Source organism: Chamaea fasciata, unplaced genomic scaffold (genome assembly GCF_029207755.1).
Source record: "Chamaea fasciata isolate MVZ Bird 193981 ecotype frontalis unplaced genomic scaffold, bChaFas1.0.hap1 SCAF_2, whole genome shotgun sequence".
Classification (NCBI taxonomy): Eukaryota; Metazoa; Chordata; class Aves; order Passeriformes; family Sylviidae; genus Chamaea; species Chamaea fasciata.
Window position 1 is genome coordinate 53,905,172 of NW_027094087.1, and position 17,780 is coordinate 53,922,951.

General features: G+C 42.3%; 2 protein-coding genes across 2 annotated transcripts; one reads left to right on the forward strand and one right to left on the reverse strand.

The window, feature by feature from the left end:
• Positions 1-4,841: 4,841 nt before the first annotated feature.
• Positions 4,842-12,944, forward strand: MED4 (mediator complex subunit 4). Its single transcript, XM_066176167.1, has 7 exons — positions 4,842-4,993; positions 7,102-7,168; positions 7,520-7,690; positions 8,065-8,122; positions 9,136-9,222; positions 10,000-10,131; positions 12,171-12,944. Exons 1-7 carry the CDS (start codon positions 4,842-4,844, stop codon positions 12,341-12,343), a joined length of 840 nt encoding a protein of 279 aa, XP_066032264.1. The 3' UTR covers positions 12,344-12,944.
• A 646-nt stretch (positions 12,945-13,590) lies between these two features.
• NUDT15 (nudix hydrolase 15) lies at positions 13,591-17,780 on the reverse strand. The gene is made up of 3 exons (XM_066176169.1): positions 17,603-17,780; positions 17,318-17,508; positions 13,591-16,788 (listed from the first exon to the last, which is right to left on the reverse strand). The coding sequence occupies exons 1-3, from the start codon at positions 17,755-17,757 to the stop codon at positions 16,643-16,645; spliced, it is 492 nt and encodes a 163-aa protein (XP_066032266.1). The 5' UTR covers positions 17,758-17,780; the 3' UTR covers positions 13,591-16,642.

The following is a 17,780-nucleotide window of genomic DNA, read 5'->3' on the forward strand; positions in this document are numbered from 1 at the left end:
TCTCCTCTCTCCTCTCCCTCTCCTCTCCTCTCCTCTCCTCTCCTCTCCTCTCCTTCTCTCTCTCTCTCTCTCTCTCTCTTTCTTTCTTTCCTTTCCCTCCCCTTACTATCCAGGGCCAATTTTGGTTCTCTTTCCCACTCAACACCTCCTACTTCATAGGCCAGCACTGGTCCCCACAAGCCCTCCAGCAGACTGAAAGCAAGGACTGCTTTCTGCCTGAGTTACTTCCTGTCTTAAGGGCTCTGTGCCCAAATTTACACCAGAAGAAATCAGTGTAACTCAAGTTTAATATAGCTCAAAGCAGAGCTAATTCTGTGCTGAAACAGTCTGGAATGGCATACCAAACTGTGGTTTTGGCCATATGTACAAGTGTTTCACACGCCTTCCCCCCTCCCCCCCCCCCCCCCCCAAATAAATTTTGGCTCATAGTAATATCTACTTTTATCTCATCTATAACCTGTTCTAAAATTACACCAGTTAAGCAGGACACCTTTTTCATTTCCTTTCTTATCTCTTGGTCTAAAATCACTATCCGACATAAGCGAGCTGGGAAACATAGATTTCTTTCTAAATAGCAATAAGAAATAGATGATTTATCAGACACTTTTCAAAATATTAATGGTGCAAAGACATCTTGATAAATGAGGGACATTTATTCTCATCTTCACAGACCAAAGTACAGCTGTGAAATCCTTCCAAACAGCACTCAAGATGTTTGCTTTCTATTTTAGATGATGTTTGACAGAAAAGATTTTATTTTTACATTATCTAGGGGAAGTGGAAATGAGTATTTGTTCCGTCCTTTTCCCGTCTTGCTCTCCTTGCTTATCCTCCTGTCTTTTTATTTGTAGTGCTTGCAATGCTTTATCACACATGATCCTGAGAGCCTTCAGAAGTTATGTATCTTCTGTAGTCAGTATTTTTCGTTATTATACTAGAGTGTGATAAACTCAGCTGTTGCCAACTGAACACTTGATGTCTACTGTCTGGAATCTATAAATTAGAAGACAGCTGAAAAGCACTGTAGCCCAGAAAAATCAGATTTTAACTGAAGCACAGACCTGCTTTGGGCTTCTTAGGAGAGATTGTCTACAACTCAGATTCCATGTTCTAAAGTGATCCTCTAGTTCATGGAAAGAAAGGTAGGAATACCTGAAGTTAAGGAATTACAACGTTATGTTGGAAGAAAAGGTTTTGCACTAGAGGAATCCTAGGTCGGAATTGCTCTGAATTACAAATAAGAGAAGGGGAAGTCTTCACTTTTCAGCACTAGTCCCATGACATTAGTTGTAACCAAAGCCACACTCTGTGGCATGGTTCCATATGATGAGGTTAGAGTTCACTCTCTAACGCAGAAGGAAATGAACACCCTCTCCCAAATTGAATATTCTTCAGTCTGGTTATGAGTTGAAGTGGCTCATGGACCATATGGCAAACACCAAGGAGAAGCTAAGGGCAGGTGAAAATCTCCAGCTAGGACATAAGAAGTTAGCAACATCTCAGTTTCTTGGCCTTGGTGAACTATTAGAACAGATCAGCTGCTCCTAGACCTGTCTAGGAGGAATTGGGTTGCTCTGCAGATCATCACTTCAAGGCCCATTCAGGAAGAGACAAGACTCAACTGAACAAGATAAAAAAAGCTATTTTTGCTTGTGCTAGCAGGTTCTTAACAATACATTCAGTATGCCATTGAATAGACAATCTGAAATGAAAGAGCTCTGAAATGTCTAATAAACTCACTGTGCAAAGATCCATGTATGGCCACACAAACTAAAATGTTCTCAGACTACTGGAAGAAATTGGGAACAATGCTTAGTTATTCAGGAGAGGCATGATCTTTAAAGAAGCAGGTCTGGCTCAAAACCAACACAACTATGAAAAAAGTTTACCCCAGGGGAAAGAGGGCGAAAAGCACTGAAGAACCGAGGTAACAGAGGAACCAACACTGGAGGAACAGAGGCTCTGTTGTTTTTATAGGCAAATGCTTCAGAAGTCTATTCAGCAAATTATTCACTCAGTCCTAAAGTAATCAGCCCATGGGACAAGTTTGGGGCATGAGCCCATTTTACCCAGCCTTTCCCTTTGCCCTGAAGGAGATGACCCCTGTGACATGGTCTGAATGACTTTCTGTGTCTTGGCACAGGCAGGCATTCCCTGATACCTCTGGTCTCACCCTGTCCTCCCACACAGAGGCATGAGCACAATTAAGTCTCTGCCTATTCCACTGCATTCTCCAGCTATGGCTGCATTGCCAGGGCAAGGACAAGGAAAGGACTGGGAAGTAGAAAGCAGAGAGTTGTCCATGTTGCCTGGAAGAGGGACAGACATTTGAGAAGTAGGGAGAGAAGGGTGGCTGCTCCAGTGAAAGATGGGTGGTATTGGCCTGGTTGGGTGGGAGTAGTACTGCTGTCAAGAGGAAGAGAGGGAACAAGCTCCTGGGCACAAGGAGAATGAAAAATCAGGCTACAAAAATCTCCTATAACCAATATTCACACCTGTCAACTCTGGGTGTCCTATTAATGCTGCAAGCTTTCAGCTCAAGTGAAATCAGCATTATTGCCCTGAAATATTGCAGAAGTACTTCAAGTCTAAATAATTCAGATGTCAAAATGAGTATGAGGAAGAAAATGATTTAGTGGAAGGACTGCTTTGTTTTCGAGGTCGCTATTTCTTTCTATTTATGCACCCATACAGACACTAACAAATCAGTGAACTGGATGCACAACCAGACACCATCAGTGATTACATCTTTCCCTGAACAAAAGCAAGGAAATAGAAGAGGGGGAAAAAAAGCGCAAGAAAAAGTTATTTAAAAGGCAGAACTATTTGATGAGATTTTATCTGCTATGCAGTTTAAACAGAATTCCCAAACTATTTACAATCAGAATGTTGAGGGTTGTTGGGCGTTGCAAAGGAATTTTAAATAACTCCTGTTGGCGAAGTTTTTTTCTCAGAGTTGCCAAATCTCATTGCTTTATCACAAATCTCAGAATGTTGAATTGCTAATTTAAATCGAAGTTCAAAGAATTACTGACTAATGAGTTTCTTGCCTTTTTTTTCTTCTTTAAATAAATGCAAATTTCTCAGGAACATACTTATTGCAGAAGGTAACAGAGTAAATACCAGAGCAGTCAGGGATGTTATTGTTCACGCTAATCAGGGAAGAAGAAAATCGCTGTTTACTGGCAGCTGCCTGCTGACAGCAGGACACGGGGTCTGGGGCTCCCTGTTGTTCTGTGGCAGTGCTTGCCCTGGTTAATGAACCCTGGCCCCAGATTAGCTCTCACGCTGTACTCCCTCATCTTCTCTCCACCCTGGCCCCTCAGGGTCTTTCAACATTACTGAAACTTTCATGAATATAAAAAATTCCACTGGTTTCACTGTGACTCCACCCAGAAGGAGAGGCCTGTTTCACCAGCCCATATAGAGCAGCATTAAAAAAAACCCCACAACACAGCAGTACTTTTTAATTATAACTCAACTACTGGCAGGGTTTGGGGCAGGATTTGCACCTATTACCTGCTCCAGACATTGTGTGTAGAAGGCCGTGATGGACACCAAGCTGCCTTCAGCCTTCATGGACACACAGGTCTGCACAGGCAGCGTCAGGAGGGCAGTGTTTCTGCTGGTCATGTGTGGGACAGCTAGCTCACGTAAAACCCTGGTCTTGGTCTGATTTAAAACTCAGGGTTTTGTTATGCTTTCAGTATCAGGCACTTAACCTTCTTTGGTGGTCAGTAAAACACCATATGTTAATGTTTAAAGGTGAGGTGTCAGAGGATGGAGCCTGGTGCCTTTCAGTGGTGTCAAGCAATAGGACAAAAGGCAATGGGCAGACACTGATGCACAAGAAGCTCCACTTGAACATTAGGATGAACTTTGTCACCGTGTGGGTGACCATGCGCTAGAACAGACTGCCTAGAGAGGTTATGGAGTCTCCCTCACTAGAGATATCAAGAACCCTCTGGATGCAATCCTGTGCAGTGTGCTCTAGGACAACCCTGCTTGAGCAGGGAGGTTAGACCAGATGACCCTGTGTGGTCCCAACCTGACTCTTTCTGAGATTGTGAGAAATCCTCCATCTGATCAAAGGCACCTGAGGGATTTTTGGACACCAAGACTCGCAAAAATTGAGTTAAACCCCTGAAGATGTAACTCAGTTGCACACACTTCACCTCCTGTCTATTTTCTGTGTCTTTAGCATACATCCGGGTCGTCTGGAGGCTCTTGGACCCTTGGACCCCACAAATGCATTCCAGTTGGAATGGTTGTAGCCAGGTGGGGGCTGACCTCTTCTCCCGGACAAGGAGGACGAGAGGTCACAGCCCTCAGCTGCAGCAGGCGAAGTTTAAGTTGCATGTCACGAAGATTTTCTTCGCAGAAAGGGTGGTTAAACATTGGAATGGACTGCCCAGGGAGGAGGTGGAGTCACCATCCCTGGAGGTGCTTAAGGAAAGACTGGACGCGGCCCTCAGTGCCTTGGCCTAGCTGACGTGGTGCTGTTCAGACTCCATGATCTCAGTGGTCTTTTCCAACCTCACCGACTCTGTGAGTCAAAGAGCAGCAAGCGCAGATCCCCGCGCAGCGACGGGGTCCCCAGACAGGGCTCTGACAGACGCTCTCCACGACACAGACGGGAACTCCTTTCCCCTCACCCCCTTGCCCCCGGGACGAGCCCCGCCCGGCCCCGCCGCCTCCCCGCCCCCGGCCGCCTCCCGAGAGCCGGCGGGAAGGGATCCGCCCTCCGCCCCGCGGCTGCTGCTCGCCCCTCCGCCGCCGGGGGCGCTGCCGCGCGCCCGCCGCTCCGCACGGGGGCGGTTCCCGCTCGGGCCCGCGCCCGGATGGCGATGGCGGCGGCGGCGGCGGCGGCGGCAGGAGCCGGGGCCGGGGCCGGGGCCGGGGCCGGAGCAACGGCGGGCGGGGGAGGCGGGGAGCGAAGCAGCACCCGGGACCGGCTCCTGGCGGCGCTGGAGGATCTCGAGCTCTTGGCCAGGTACCGCGCTCGGCCCCCCGTCGGCCGCGGGTGGCGGCGGGGCACCGGGGGCGGGGTGAGGGCTCCCGGCGCGCTCCGTGCGCGGAGCCTCCGGCGGGCGGAGCGGGAGCCCCTGAGGCTGGGATGGGAGGGGCCCGGCCCGACCGAATCGCCGGCCCGACCCGGCTCGGTCGCACGTTTCCCTGCTCTCTCGCCGTCCTCAGGCCGGCTCTGCGGGAGAGGGGCTGGCCCTGCGCAGTGCTTCCCGGCGCTCATCCCAGTGGGAAAGCATCGGTCGTGCTTCGCCTCCCATTTACGGAGAGAAGAGCGCTTCCTTTTTCTCCCACTTGCCTTTCTCACTTGGTTGACACCTGCGTTTCCTGTGAAGTGCACACTCACACGCTGATTTTAGGCATTTTATTAGTCACTAAAAATTATGCTTGAGTCAGAAATATGTAGATGGTGTTGCATGACATAAGCTGTTCTGGTCATTGCCTGTATTAGTGCTACATCCACTCCAAGCAGGCTGTAGAGCTCGTCTTCAGAGTGCTAGAAATGCTCAGATACTTAGTCCGCGGTCTGGAGTCCAGGCTGGTCATCGCCATCCAGGTTGTCAACCAGGTCGTGGAGGCACAGCTGGCAGTGAAGTTCAGATAGTTGCTAATTATTTTCCACACCTCAGTGAATAACCTGTGCTGTCCTTGTCGCTTGCTCGCTCAGTGATTACCAAGAGTAGGATAAACTATTGGTGAGTTGCTCTTCTTGTCTGGTTAAGCTTTATCCTCAGTCACAGATTTATTGTGACATAAGGATTGCCAGAGAACGTGTGTTCGTGGAAAAAAGGAAAACAAATTCTTCGTCTAAATTACTTTTTTTTTTTTAATTTTTTTTTTTTTTGGATGCTGGAACTAGTGTTCTACCGCAATGAACCCAGGGCAACGCTCAGCAGCATTTAATTAATCTTTCTGTTGATCAGCAAAGTGTTGCAGCACCCTGGGGCCAGGCCTTTCTCAGTCACAATAGTGTTTTGGTGGTAGGGGCAAAAATTTAGCCACATGTCTAATGTGTAGCCTTTCTATAGTTCTGAACCTACATCTGAAACTACATCTATCTGGCTGACACAGGGTAGAATTACAGCACTCCATGACATCATCCTTAATGGTGGTAGCTGACCTGCCTAAAATGGATTTTATTTGCTACTGCTCAGTGTTGGTCAGGTAGAATAAAGCTTTAGTGGCAGCTTTAGTGTTCAGGAGTGACCAAGAGACATGGACCAAGATTAGAGCTTTACTGGGGTTTTTTAAAGACATTTTTGTCCCCACTGCTGTATTACTCACACACCCCACTGATCTGCTTACGCTGGACCAAGCAAAGAGTCAGTAATTCCAGGGACAGTGTCTCCAGATAGACAGTTACTCCTGCATAAGGTTGGATTGCCATTCATAGCTTTAGAAGCCAAATAACTTGGCTAAATTTAGAGAAAATGCCTTTTTGCATCATGGTACCCCAGGGGTTCTTGCTGGCTTTTCAGAACAGTGGCAGAGTATCTGGATATCTGGAGGAGTGATCAAGAGGTCTGTTTGAGAAGCACTTCTAGCCTAGCTCCAGAATATTACCAGGGTGGTTTTTTATTTTTGTGTGAGTGCTTGATGCACAGCTAATACACCATTGTTGAAATACTTGTAAAAGTGGTTCCATAACAGACTCTGTAGGTATTTGAAAGTGTAGACTTAATTGCTCTAAACTACAAGTATATTGGGGGAAAATGGAGAAGAGTAGAGAAGTAAAACAGGGAAGACCCTCTTGCAATAAACAAAGGTAGTAGAAGAAGGGTATGGGTGTACTTCATTATGCTGTTTCTTCTCTCAGCTTCTGCTTATGTCTTTTATGGTTTAACAGGAACTTAACACATTCCTTGAGTTCAAATACATGAGGGCTTCATGAGCTCAAATAACAAAGAAAAAAAAGTGCTTTCTTGGTTGAAAAATCCCTGCCTACACTGTACTATAAAATATAAAATGCTCAGGTCCATGAATACTTTTGTAATGATACCAGTAATACTGGTAATTTTTGGGTGACTTGATGTTATAATGTCTTAGAAAATTTTGCAAACTGAGTTCTCCTTTCAGGGAACTAATTGAAATTTTGGCAATTTCAAGAAACCAGAAGCTTCCACAACCAGGAGAGGAGAGCCAGGTAAGCTGACTTTCTGAATTATGATTCTTTGGGCAAGCATAGTGCTTTACTTCTAATTTTTTTCCATTCTTTTGTTTGTTCTTGTTTTCTCCCTTTATTCTTGCCTGTATTCAAGCTAGTGGTCAGGATGGGGCTTTGGCCCTGCTACAAAGGCATTATTGGTTCTCCTGTTGTTTATTCATTTTTTATGTGCCTTATAGGCTGTTTCTGCAAACAGGAAGAAATTTTGTTTTGTTTTTCATTCAAACAAAAATGCACCTATGGATGCCATTTGCTCTTCTTTGTAGCATCACTGAGGCTGTGTTGTTACTCTAGCCAAATTAAAAGTTCTACAAAACTGTTGTTCAATAGATCCTGGAACTGCTGATTCAGAGAGATGGAGAATTTCAAGAACTAATGAAGTTGGCAGTTGATCAGGGAAAAATCCATCATGAAATGCAGCTTTTAGAAAAGGTAGTAGAAAAGCGGGATAATGACATTCAGCAGCTGCAGAAACAGCTAAAAGAAGCAGAGCACATACTGGTAAGTTCATAATGATGTGTTTGCTTTTGAGCATCTTCTTGTAGAAAAGGTGGTTCTGGGCAAAGTGGTGTTGTGTTAGTTTGAGAAGATTTAAATATTTAAAACTTCATAAGAGCCTAGTGGTTTGGGTTTTTTCTCAGTAGTCAAACACTGTTTAGTTATCATGGTATTAAGTGGCTTTTTTTTGTAATGCTAATTTTCTTCTAAACCTACTTTATTTCTGTGTATTTTGAAAATGTTCACGGAAGTTTCTCTTTCAAAATGCAATTAAATGGAAGGGTTTATTCACAGAGCTGACTTTATGTACACGTTTATCAATTAAAGATGCATTGAAGGTTTGGTTTACTTTGTGGGGATTTATTTTTTACAACTAGGCAACAGCTGTTTATCAAGCAAAGGAAAAACTGAAATCAATTGAAAAAGCACGAAAAGGTGAGTATCCATGATTGTACATACTACATAAATGCAGCTCTCAAGAAAGCTGTTAGTGAGCTCAAATTGGGCCCTTTTCTTTTTAATTCCGCTATCACAGATTTCAGATGCTTTGTGTGTAAACAAATTTCCATTTCATTATGAGACTATAACCATTTCCTCAGAATAACGGCAGGATTGAATTTTTTTTTTGTTGCATATTTTAATGTTTTCATATTTTAATATGAAAGTGTCTCAGCAGTCTTCTTGAACTGATAATAGTGTATCTGATTACTTAAGTAACTGCCTCAGGAAGTTTGCTAAGAAAAGGGAGAGAATGTTTGTGTGTATATGCACTGTATTTGAAAGACTGACTAGCTGGTGATACTAGATTGTAATTTTAGCAATTCCTGCCATTCTGTGGCACTTACCAAGCTAAACTCTTTTTTTTTGGGGGGGGTTTTTTGGTTTTTTTTTGGGTTTTTTTGGTGGGGGGGCAGGGAGGCATCTTCTTCAGGTTGGGGTTTTTTTTTGGGGGGTTGGTTTTTTTTTCAGTGTCTTTTGTAATTTTGCTTCTTTCACCTAGAAAATCAAGGAATTCAATAAAGTTTCTATTAATCTGGTACAGGCACATATTCGGAAAGACTCCTCTGGGTACAGTCTACAATTACTAAACTAATAAAAAAATTTCTTTGTAACAGAAAATTCTATAATAAAGCAGGAGCTGAAGTTTTAGAATTTTTTTTTGTGCTTGTCAAGTACACTTGTTTGAGAGACTGTTTGTGTTTTTCGTGAGGTTGGAGAACCATTGATATTGAAGGTATTTTGTACTTGTTTGTGTAAAATCAGTTCAGTGCAAAGCTAATCTTTGTGTAGTCTGACGATCTTCCAAACAGTCATTGCATTTGAACCAGGCTCTTAATGTTTGGCAAAATCACATTTCCAGTCTTTTAGATATTGGTGGCCAATATTCTGAAATGATTAAATGATGCAATCTCTTGAGAATGCAGCAGCATTTTTTTCTGTTCTTCCAGGTGCCATTTCCTCTGAAGAAATAATTAAATACGCCCATAGGATCAGTGCTAGCAATGCTGTTTGTGCCCCTCTGACATGGGTACCAGGTAACTGTTGTGTTTATGACAGTAGATTTGTTTTTTAATAATAAATCACGGTTAATATCTGGTCTTACAATGTTTTTATATGGCGATAATCACTGGGGTTTATTAGAGTAATAATTTTTTCAGCTGTTTTATGTAATATTTCAGCAAAAATGGAAATCTAAAGTCCTGTGGATTTTACACACGTCTCCAAAAGGTTATGAAACTGTCTGCTTTCACTAACAGACTGGCTACCTCTGTTCTCCTTTGTTTGCGTTTTTCCCCCTTAATGTTTACCCCGATTGTAAGTCAAAGCCAAGTATGCTAAAGGCTTTTTTATGTATTTGGTTGTGTTCCCTCTTGCCCCTTACAATATTCCTTTAGAGAATGTTAGTAAACAATGGAGTCAGAAGCAGAACTTCTACTGTGACATGTTTCAATTTAGGGTACTATGCTCTTTGTCCAAAATGAAAATGTGATTCAATTCCTGTCCTTGATGTTCAGCTGTGAAAGAGCAGGAAGAGCAAAGATATCTTTTAAATAGGATGGCGTTTTTTTGATTTTAGTTGCTTTGGGTTGTTGGGAGGCTTTTAAATACGCTTTTTCTGTGAAGTTTGAATGAACAAAGAAAGTCTAAGTGAAAGACAAACTTGGATTTTAATAAAACAGGTGTGATGATTGTTGCTTATCCAAGCAACCAAAATATGGAGGTTTTTGGTCATTAAACTAGGCTCTGAAGCTAAAGCTAATGTCTGCAAGACAACTGTTAAATATTTCAAAGCATTCTTTTTTTTCTTAAAGGGGACCCACGTAGGCCATATCCTACAGATCTGGAAATGAGAAGTGGTCTCTTGGGTCAGATGAACAACCCATCCACCAATGGAGTCAATGGACACTTACCAGGGGATGCACTTGCAGCAGGCAGACTGCCAGGTAAGTGAAACTCAGATTTGTTTTGTTTTTCTTTATTGCTTTTAGATTCACGGCAGTTACACATTTCCCTTAGCAAAGAAAAATCAGAGGTAAAGCAATGAAAATTGTGGTTAATGTTTTTCCCTAGCAGTGAAGACCTGGTAAAGAAAGGTAATTAGAAATTGCATTTTTTTTAAAATTTCATGCTAAACTGCAGACACTGCAGCTAAGTCAATATAAACAAAACTCAGTTACGTTCAGATATTAAAATAAATAAATAATTGATTTCCAGATATATTAGAAAGAAGTACTTTCAGAGCAGCTTTTGCTTAGTGGTGATGACAAAGCATGGAATTATGAAAGCTGTATTTGGAAGAAAGGTGGTTTATTGCCATTCCCTACCTTTCTTTGAGTCTATGCTTAGAAGTTCTGGATTTAAAAGACATGGCAAGGGACAACTGCTGAGATAATACATTGAGTGTGGGATACAAGCTTTAATCCCTTAATTGCTTTGTGAAATGGGCATTTCCATTGACTTCAGTGGGATTCATTCCTTCCTGCAAAAATTGAATTTAGCAATAAATTACAGTAATTGAATCAAGAGTTTAGTTGTTCTGTACCTACTCAGCATTGATCTACCGTGGTTAGACTAAATGGTGGAAAAAGTCTCAGTTTGGCTTCATAGGAGATATGGAACAGTTCTTACTTATCTGTTAAACCACTATCAGGCATTATGGAAAGCTTGTTTTCAAAAATCATGCTGAATTTGTTAAAAAAACCCCTCTTGTGACTCCATTGAAGAAATAGTAAATTTGGATTTTGTGTTTCCAATCATCTGTCTAATCCTGTTGTCACCTCTTAGGGAGTGCCTTGAAATTCTGCATCATCTCACTTTGTAAACCTCGGGCCTCAGATAAAACGGGTCAGTGAGCTGAATGGGAGTAGGACACTGCGTCTGTTCATTAGCATCCCACCAGGGAAATGCTGAGGATTGGCCCATGTAACTTTTCTGTTCTTTTGAAATATGGTCAGAGGAAATGTTAAGGTTGTGACTTCCTAATGGAGTTTGAGCATTAATTTGTTTATGTTTTGGTAGAGCCCGTTCTGGCTGGCTCCTTTGCCTTAGAGGATGCAGACTTGATCCACTTACTTTTGAGTGCTGTCTCTATAAAAACTGAAAGGAATTTTCAGGAATTTTAGGAATTTTCCTTGAGAAGCTGGAGAATGTGGGATTTAAACTCCTCCAGTAAAGTTCTTATTTGAGTCTTGGGCTCCTCTGTCAGGTTAAACCCTCACATAACTAGACTGTCAAGGTAGGAGGGAAACATTGATTTAGAAGACAGTTGAAGCTGCCTGAGCATTTTGTGTAGGGATGCTGAATCTGTTGGTGCGTGGAGGTATGTCCTGAGAATGCTAATTATGGGATCTAGTCCTTTTGGAGACTCCTGCAGAGATGTCCAGTTACTGAGTTCTTAGTGAATGTGCAGACCAGTTGCTGGGCTGCTTGGTAGACTCCAAACTTTGGGGCTGCTTAGCACACACATTCAGCCTGTTTTAATAGCAGACTGGTTCTAGCACTGAGGCATGGCCACACAATGTAAAACACTGGCTTCCATTCAGAGCTTGATCAGATAAAGGTTTTCAGGCATATTTGGATAAATTTTTCTTTTTCTCTGAATTTTTATGGTTTGCCTGAATTATTTTTTATCTAATATTTTAATCTGTTTTTGTATACTGACAGACCGTGATAATTTTCATTACTCCAAGTAGCTGTGAGTGCTAAATCAGTTCAAACTGTGCTTTGAAGATGAAAAGCTCTGTACTGAGTATATGAGTTATCAAGAGCCACCTACATAAATGGGCTTCTCTGGCAGAGCAGACTTTTACATTACAGAATTCCTTCATCATGAGATGTTTTCCAGCTGTTACTGGAGAGTTTAATCTGTCCAAAGGATTTCAAGATTTGTTTTGATTTTAAATTGAAGTTCTGGTTGAGCTGTCTTGTTGAATTTGTCAATATACAGAACTGAAAGTTTTCTTGATTATGCCTTTTTCTCCAGATGTGCTTGCTCCTCAGTATCCTTGGCAGTCAACTGATATGTCAATGAACATGCTACCTCCTAATCATAGTAATGACTTCATGCTGGAACCTCCAGGACACAATAAAGAGAATGAAGATGATGTAGAAGTTATGTCAACAGACTCCTCAAGCAGCAGCAGTGACTCAGACTAGGTATGAGGGGGTATCCCTAGTAGACCTTTCCTGTGGTGAAGGTAGGTTAGATGCTGTTTGTCACAAACTGCAAATCCTTTTGTTACACCAGCAGCCCTGTGTAGGGAGAAGATAACAGCTGGCTCAGAAATAGGGTGACTAATTTAAAACCATGGACTACAGAATTGTTTTTTTCCTATTAGATGTTCTGGGAGCTGGGAGGAATGTCTGAGAGCTGTCTGCTGGGGGAGAGATGTCAGATTTTCAGTGATTGTGTAAATTTATGTTTGCAGGAGATGTGTAAATATATATTTATATATATGTATTTACTATACATTAGATGACATAAGTTCCTGGGAAAAAAAGGTGTAAGGGGAATCCCCTTGTATGTTTGTTAGTAACTTTACTCTTTTGATGATAGCCTTTTCTATGCCACAGAAATGAAACACGAAGTTTGTAATTTTAGTATCTTTTTTTTGTTACTGCCTAAATCCATGTTCTTGATCATCTGTGTATCAAGAACAAAATTATGGCAATAAGGTGTAATAAAAGAGTTTGTAATTATTGTAATATATAATGAATGATTTGTCATAAATAAACTCAACTTTGATCTAACTTCAATTTTCTAAACTTGAATCTTAGGTGAGTTGCCATGTAACTTCAATGCTCAGCACATTTTATCCGAGTATATGGTTGAATTCTGATTGAGTTTCAGAAATTTGTACTTCATTTTCCCCTATGCAAAATGCCCAGTCAGCATTAGAAGCAGCTGAGGAGGAGTCAGAAGTGGAAAGCCTGTCCTTCCTTTTCAGGTGAACCCTTCCAGGTACAAAGTTGGGCAGACCCTGAGGCAGCAAGTGCTCACCCACGAGGCTGTCCCAAATACTTGGTAAAGTGTCCTGGGACCTTGGAGGTGACACACTCTGGGGCATGCTGCAGGCTTTGCTCCTTTCAGGTTAAAGTGCTCAAGGATTTTTTTGTTCTTGTCATCTATAATTTTTTCATCTGCTGATTTGTTTACTTCAGCAGTTGCATTTCCTGCATCAGCTGCAATGTTACTTTGTCTTTTCAAAGGCACTTCCCTTGGGTTTCTTTTCCTTGTTCTGTTTTGCCTAAGGAGTCATTTTATGACAGCTGCTTTTCTCTTACATAACCCTCTGATAAAACTTCGAAGACTCATGTGACCTGTTGCTCCTGGCAGTTACAGGATTCTGTCCTGCAGCATGGCTTCCTGCAGTACAGATCACAATTCTCTTCCCTCTTCCATTTTGTAGATTTCTCACAGGAAGTATCTCATGCATCAGGTAATTCCTCCTTTGCTCAAGTAATCTTTCAAACATTGCTGCCAGTAATGCTGCCACCTGGGACCAACATGTATAAATCCCCCCATAAGGATGTAGAAAGTAGGACTTAAGTCACATTCAATCACATAATATGGGGCAGTGGCTTTTGTTTTCAGAGAAATGGGGAATTTGGTTTTGTCTCAGCTGTTCCTTCTAGAAATATTTTCAGAGTTATTAAACTGTCACCTCTTTCACAGTCTAAAGTTATTCATATGCGTACATATTGTAACCTTTATTCAGCATCACGTTTTCCTCTTGGCTGCTTATCTCCAATGTCTTTCCTCTTTAATTCACATTAATCCCAATACATGTGCCCTGTCTACTAAACCTTGCCTATCCCTTTTCTAGCTCACACTAGTTTTTGTCTTAAAACATGTGTGATCAGAATCATACACAATATTACAAAATGGAGTTTCTTAATGCTTTGTATAATGGGATTGGTATTTTCTTTCTAAATGCTCCTAACACATCACACAGACACAGTTCACCAGTCTCTTTTATCTTCTAATTTAGAAGGACATTCTTGAAACAAAATACAAAAATATGTAATACTCACGGGAAGTGTAGTGTTACAGTCTACCCAAAACTCTTCTATGGCTGTATCAAGTAATTCACCAACTGAAATACTGTGGAGGTGGGTGATTGTTTCCAGACGTAAGAGGGAACTGAAGCAATGACCACTTCTTTTCCTGGGTTACTAGGTACTCTAGTAAAGGATTCAATGGGACCAATGTATTACATCTAAGAAATAGGTAAGGCAAAAGCTCTGCCCACTGTTCAATTGGCATAAAATCGAACTCTGGGTATTAGATGCACCCTAATCAGTCTCCTTGCATGAGTGCTCCAAACTATGTACAGTTCAGGAGTATGTTTCTCAATGCTGGCTAACTGTAATGCCATTTTAGGTGAATTCTGTCAGTTACAAGCAGTTTAGTGACCCATGATATGGTAACAGTGTTCTGTTATTCAGTGGCTTAGATATGTACATAATAGATTTTCCTATCTAGAAAAAGTACTAAAAATCAAAGTAAAGACTTAGTTGAAAGGACTGAGTCATGGAAGCTAAAATCGCCTGAGAACCACATTTGGAGGGGTGGGAAGTATAAATGTGTGATACATACAGACAAAGTTTTTGAAGTTGGGGATTGCTGACAGCTGGTTGCAGTAATGCACTGTGGTCTTTTAATTGGTCCATTTAGAAAGGATACAGAAATGCTGACATATGGAGATACTCTTTGTGTCCTCATTTCGGTGTCTACTTGTGTATTCACAATGAATATAACCATTAACAAAATATGCCAAGGAAGTATTTATTGCAGGACAGACCATTTTACAGCAGTCCCTGTTCTCTCATCAGGACCTAGATGTTCTCTAAAATTTAAAGTAATACTAAATAATTTAATTTCTATTCTTCGTTATTCTTTGTGACAGATGGGCAGGACATCTGTCAACTCTTCCTACAGCTTCTCTGTTGACAGCTGAACAAAATAATTTTCAGTGTACATAAGGTTGCTTTCAGGAAGCAAATCTCCACTTCTGAATAGAAAAATAAGCTTTTTTACAAAGGTACAGTAGCAAAGGAATTTTTGGTGGTATTTCCTGTTTCAAGACTGATGTGTAATGTTACTTCTTTACTTCAGAGAACGGGCGTCTGTCCTAAGAAAAGTTGCACATAATTAATACTTCAAACTCTAAGCAGGAGGATTGCCAGGGGCAGTAGCATCCTTATGGCTCATCACTCTGTTTCTCAGCAGGAAGAGCCATCTCCATTTAAAAAAATGTATGTACGAAGTGAGGAAGAGCTTTAAGCCCTTCAAGTTGATTTCTTTTAAGAACTGAGAAGTCATTTCATAATTTCAGGCGATCTTACTCCCTCAGTATTGTGCCTGTGTTTTATTCAAAAGAAATTAAAGATATCTTACAACATTTTTGTAGAGTGAGTATATGTAAAGGAAATAGATAAGAGATGTGCTATAAAAGAGCCCTGACAAGGGAAAAAAGATCCAATTAGTAATTCCTTTAAAAGTTATATCCTAAAATTAATTGCTGATATCTTAGTGACTACAGCTGGAAATAATCAAAATTAGTTAACAGATTCTAGAAAAATTAAAAATATGAACTCCTTGGTTTTGTATGTAGTTGGGTACTATAATTTCATTCACTAACAACTTGGTTATTTAATCAAACTGAGAATTCACCATTTTACCAAATCTCAATAGCCAGTCAGACAGAATTACACCTATCTGTGCTGTGTAATACTGACAACCCTTTTTAGCCACATTTTTGCCATGGAACTACACCTATAAATGAGATTTGTGTCAGCCTCGCACAAATGGTAGAGTGTAGGCACCTCTCTATTCCAAGAGTTCAGTAACAAATTCAGATCAATTGCAGAGATCTGAGTCATTTCTATAGATAAATTCAGTGTACCTGAGGCTCTGAACAGAACTCTGTTATGAAAGCAACTAGCAAGAAGGGTCAGGGAATTTTGATTCCCTGCAATAAGTCATGACAATCTTTTCACATTTATAATACTCTTTTGATTTTCAAGTATATACTGCTGTCTGCGGGAAAAAAAGGCATTGTCTACTAAATGAAACTTTTGTTCATGACAGTAGCTTCATAACTGAAGCTAAGAGACAAGGCTAACTTTTAAAATTGGTCCAATAATTGCAGGAAGGCAGATTTAAATGAGTAAGTTTTGCTGCAACTGCTATTAATTGAGTAAGCTTCCCTGGCTAGTGCTGACTTCCAAATGGCTGGTCATCAATATGAAGATTAACCAGATAAAACACTGAGTTTCCTGTAAAAGCAAACGTTAATTGTTAACTACAAAACCTAGAAATGGGTCTGGAATGAGAGACAACTGTCGTTTGAAATACGGGAAAGTTAGCATGTTCTTCTTATATCTTTTTTTCTTCCACACCAAAAAAAGCAGGTCCATCCTTTAGTTTGTTACATAACATACAATTTGCTTTTACTCTAATTGGTGACTTCCCGTGTACCCCTTGAGATGATCGAACTCTTCTGTAAAGGGATTGTAACCTTGCTCTCGTAAACAGCATAAGGCCCAGAACAGTTGATCTGCTGGAGGAAATTCATCCCATTTGACCCATTCCCAGCCTGCAGGAGAAAAAAGAAAAAAAAAAAAAAAGATCAGAGTATAGAGTTAAGACATGATCCAAGGAAACAGCATAAAGCTGTGGCAGGGGAAGTTTAGGCTGGATGTTAGGAAGAGGTGGTGGGGCACTGGAATAGCTTCCATAGTGCAGCCTGACAGAGCTCAAGGATTGTTTGGACAACCTTCTCAGCCACAAGGTTAGATTCCTGAGGTTGCCCCGTGCAGGGCCAGGAATGGTATTTAATGATGCTTGGGGGTCCCTTCCAACTCAGGATATTCTTTGTTTCTGTGATATAACAATTCTTCCTCTGCGAGTCTAGATAGATCATACAGAATACAAAGACACATTCTCTGTTGCATACAGTCATTTTGCCTGAGCAGCTTTTTTGTTTCCAAAAGAAGCTGTGGTTGCTCCATCCCTGGGAGCCTTCAAGGCCAGGCTGGATGGAGCTTGGAGCCACCTGATCTAGTGGGACACATGGGAGGTGTCCCTGCCCGCGGCACGTGGCTTAGAACTAGATCATTACTCACCCTCGTTCTTGTCGGGCTCCTGGTTGCGCGGCTCGGCGCCGGGCTCGGCCTCGCCCTTCATGAGCACGGTGACATAGTGGTAGTGCTGGGACGCGCACACCGCGTTCACGGCCGACGCGAACCGCACGTGGCGCAGCCGCAGCGCCGCCTCCTCCAGCGTCTCCCGCGCCGCGCACTCCGCCAGGCTCTCCCTGAGGGCGGGCAAGGGAAGGCAAGGCACAGCCGCCTCAGGGCACGGCGGGGCAAGGAAGGCCAGGGCGGGGAGGGAGGACGTGGGGCTCCTACCCGAACTCCAGGTGGCCTCCGGGGAGCTGGTAGGTGCCGGCGCCCAGCGCGCCTTTCCGCTTGCCCAGGAGGATGCAGTTGGGGTGCGCGGCGCTGGTGACCACCACCCCCACGCCGACCCCGGGCCGCCGCGGCTGCACAGCCTCCCCGCCCATGGCAGCCCCGGGCGCTCGGCGAG

Bases quoted from the DNA above. Each gene is read 5' to 3' on its own strand.
- MED4 (XM_066176167.1), top strand. From the start codon at position 4,842: ATGGCGATGGCGGCGGCGGCGGCGGCGGCGGCAGGAGCCGGGGCCGGG. The intron at 4,994-7,101 runs GTACCGCGCTCG...TTCTCCTTTCAG, and splicing joins GATCTCGAGCTCTTGGCCAG to GGAACTAATTGAAATTTTGG. The intron at 7,169-7,519 runs GTAAGCTGACTT...GTTGTTCAATAG, and splicing joins AACCAGGAGAGGAGAGCCAG to ATCCTGGAACTGCTGATTCA.
- NUDT15 (XM_066176169.1), bottom strand. From the start codon at position 17,757: ATGGGCGGGGAGGCTGTGCAGCCGCGGCGGCCCGGGGTCGGCGTGGGG. The intron at 17,509-17,602 runs GTAGGAGCCCCA...GCCCGCCCTCAG, and splicing joins GGAGGCCACCTGGAGTTCGG to GGAGAGCCTGGCGGAGTGCG. The intron at 16,789-17,317 runs GTGAGTAATGAT...TTTCTCCTGCAG, and splicing joins GGAGCCCGACAAGAACGAGG to GCTGGGAATGGGTCAAATGG.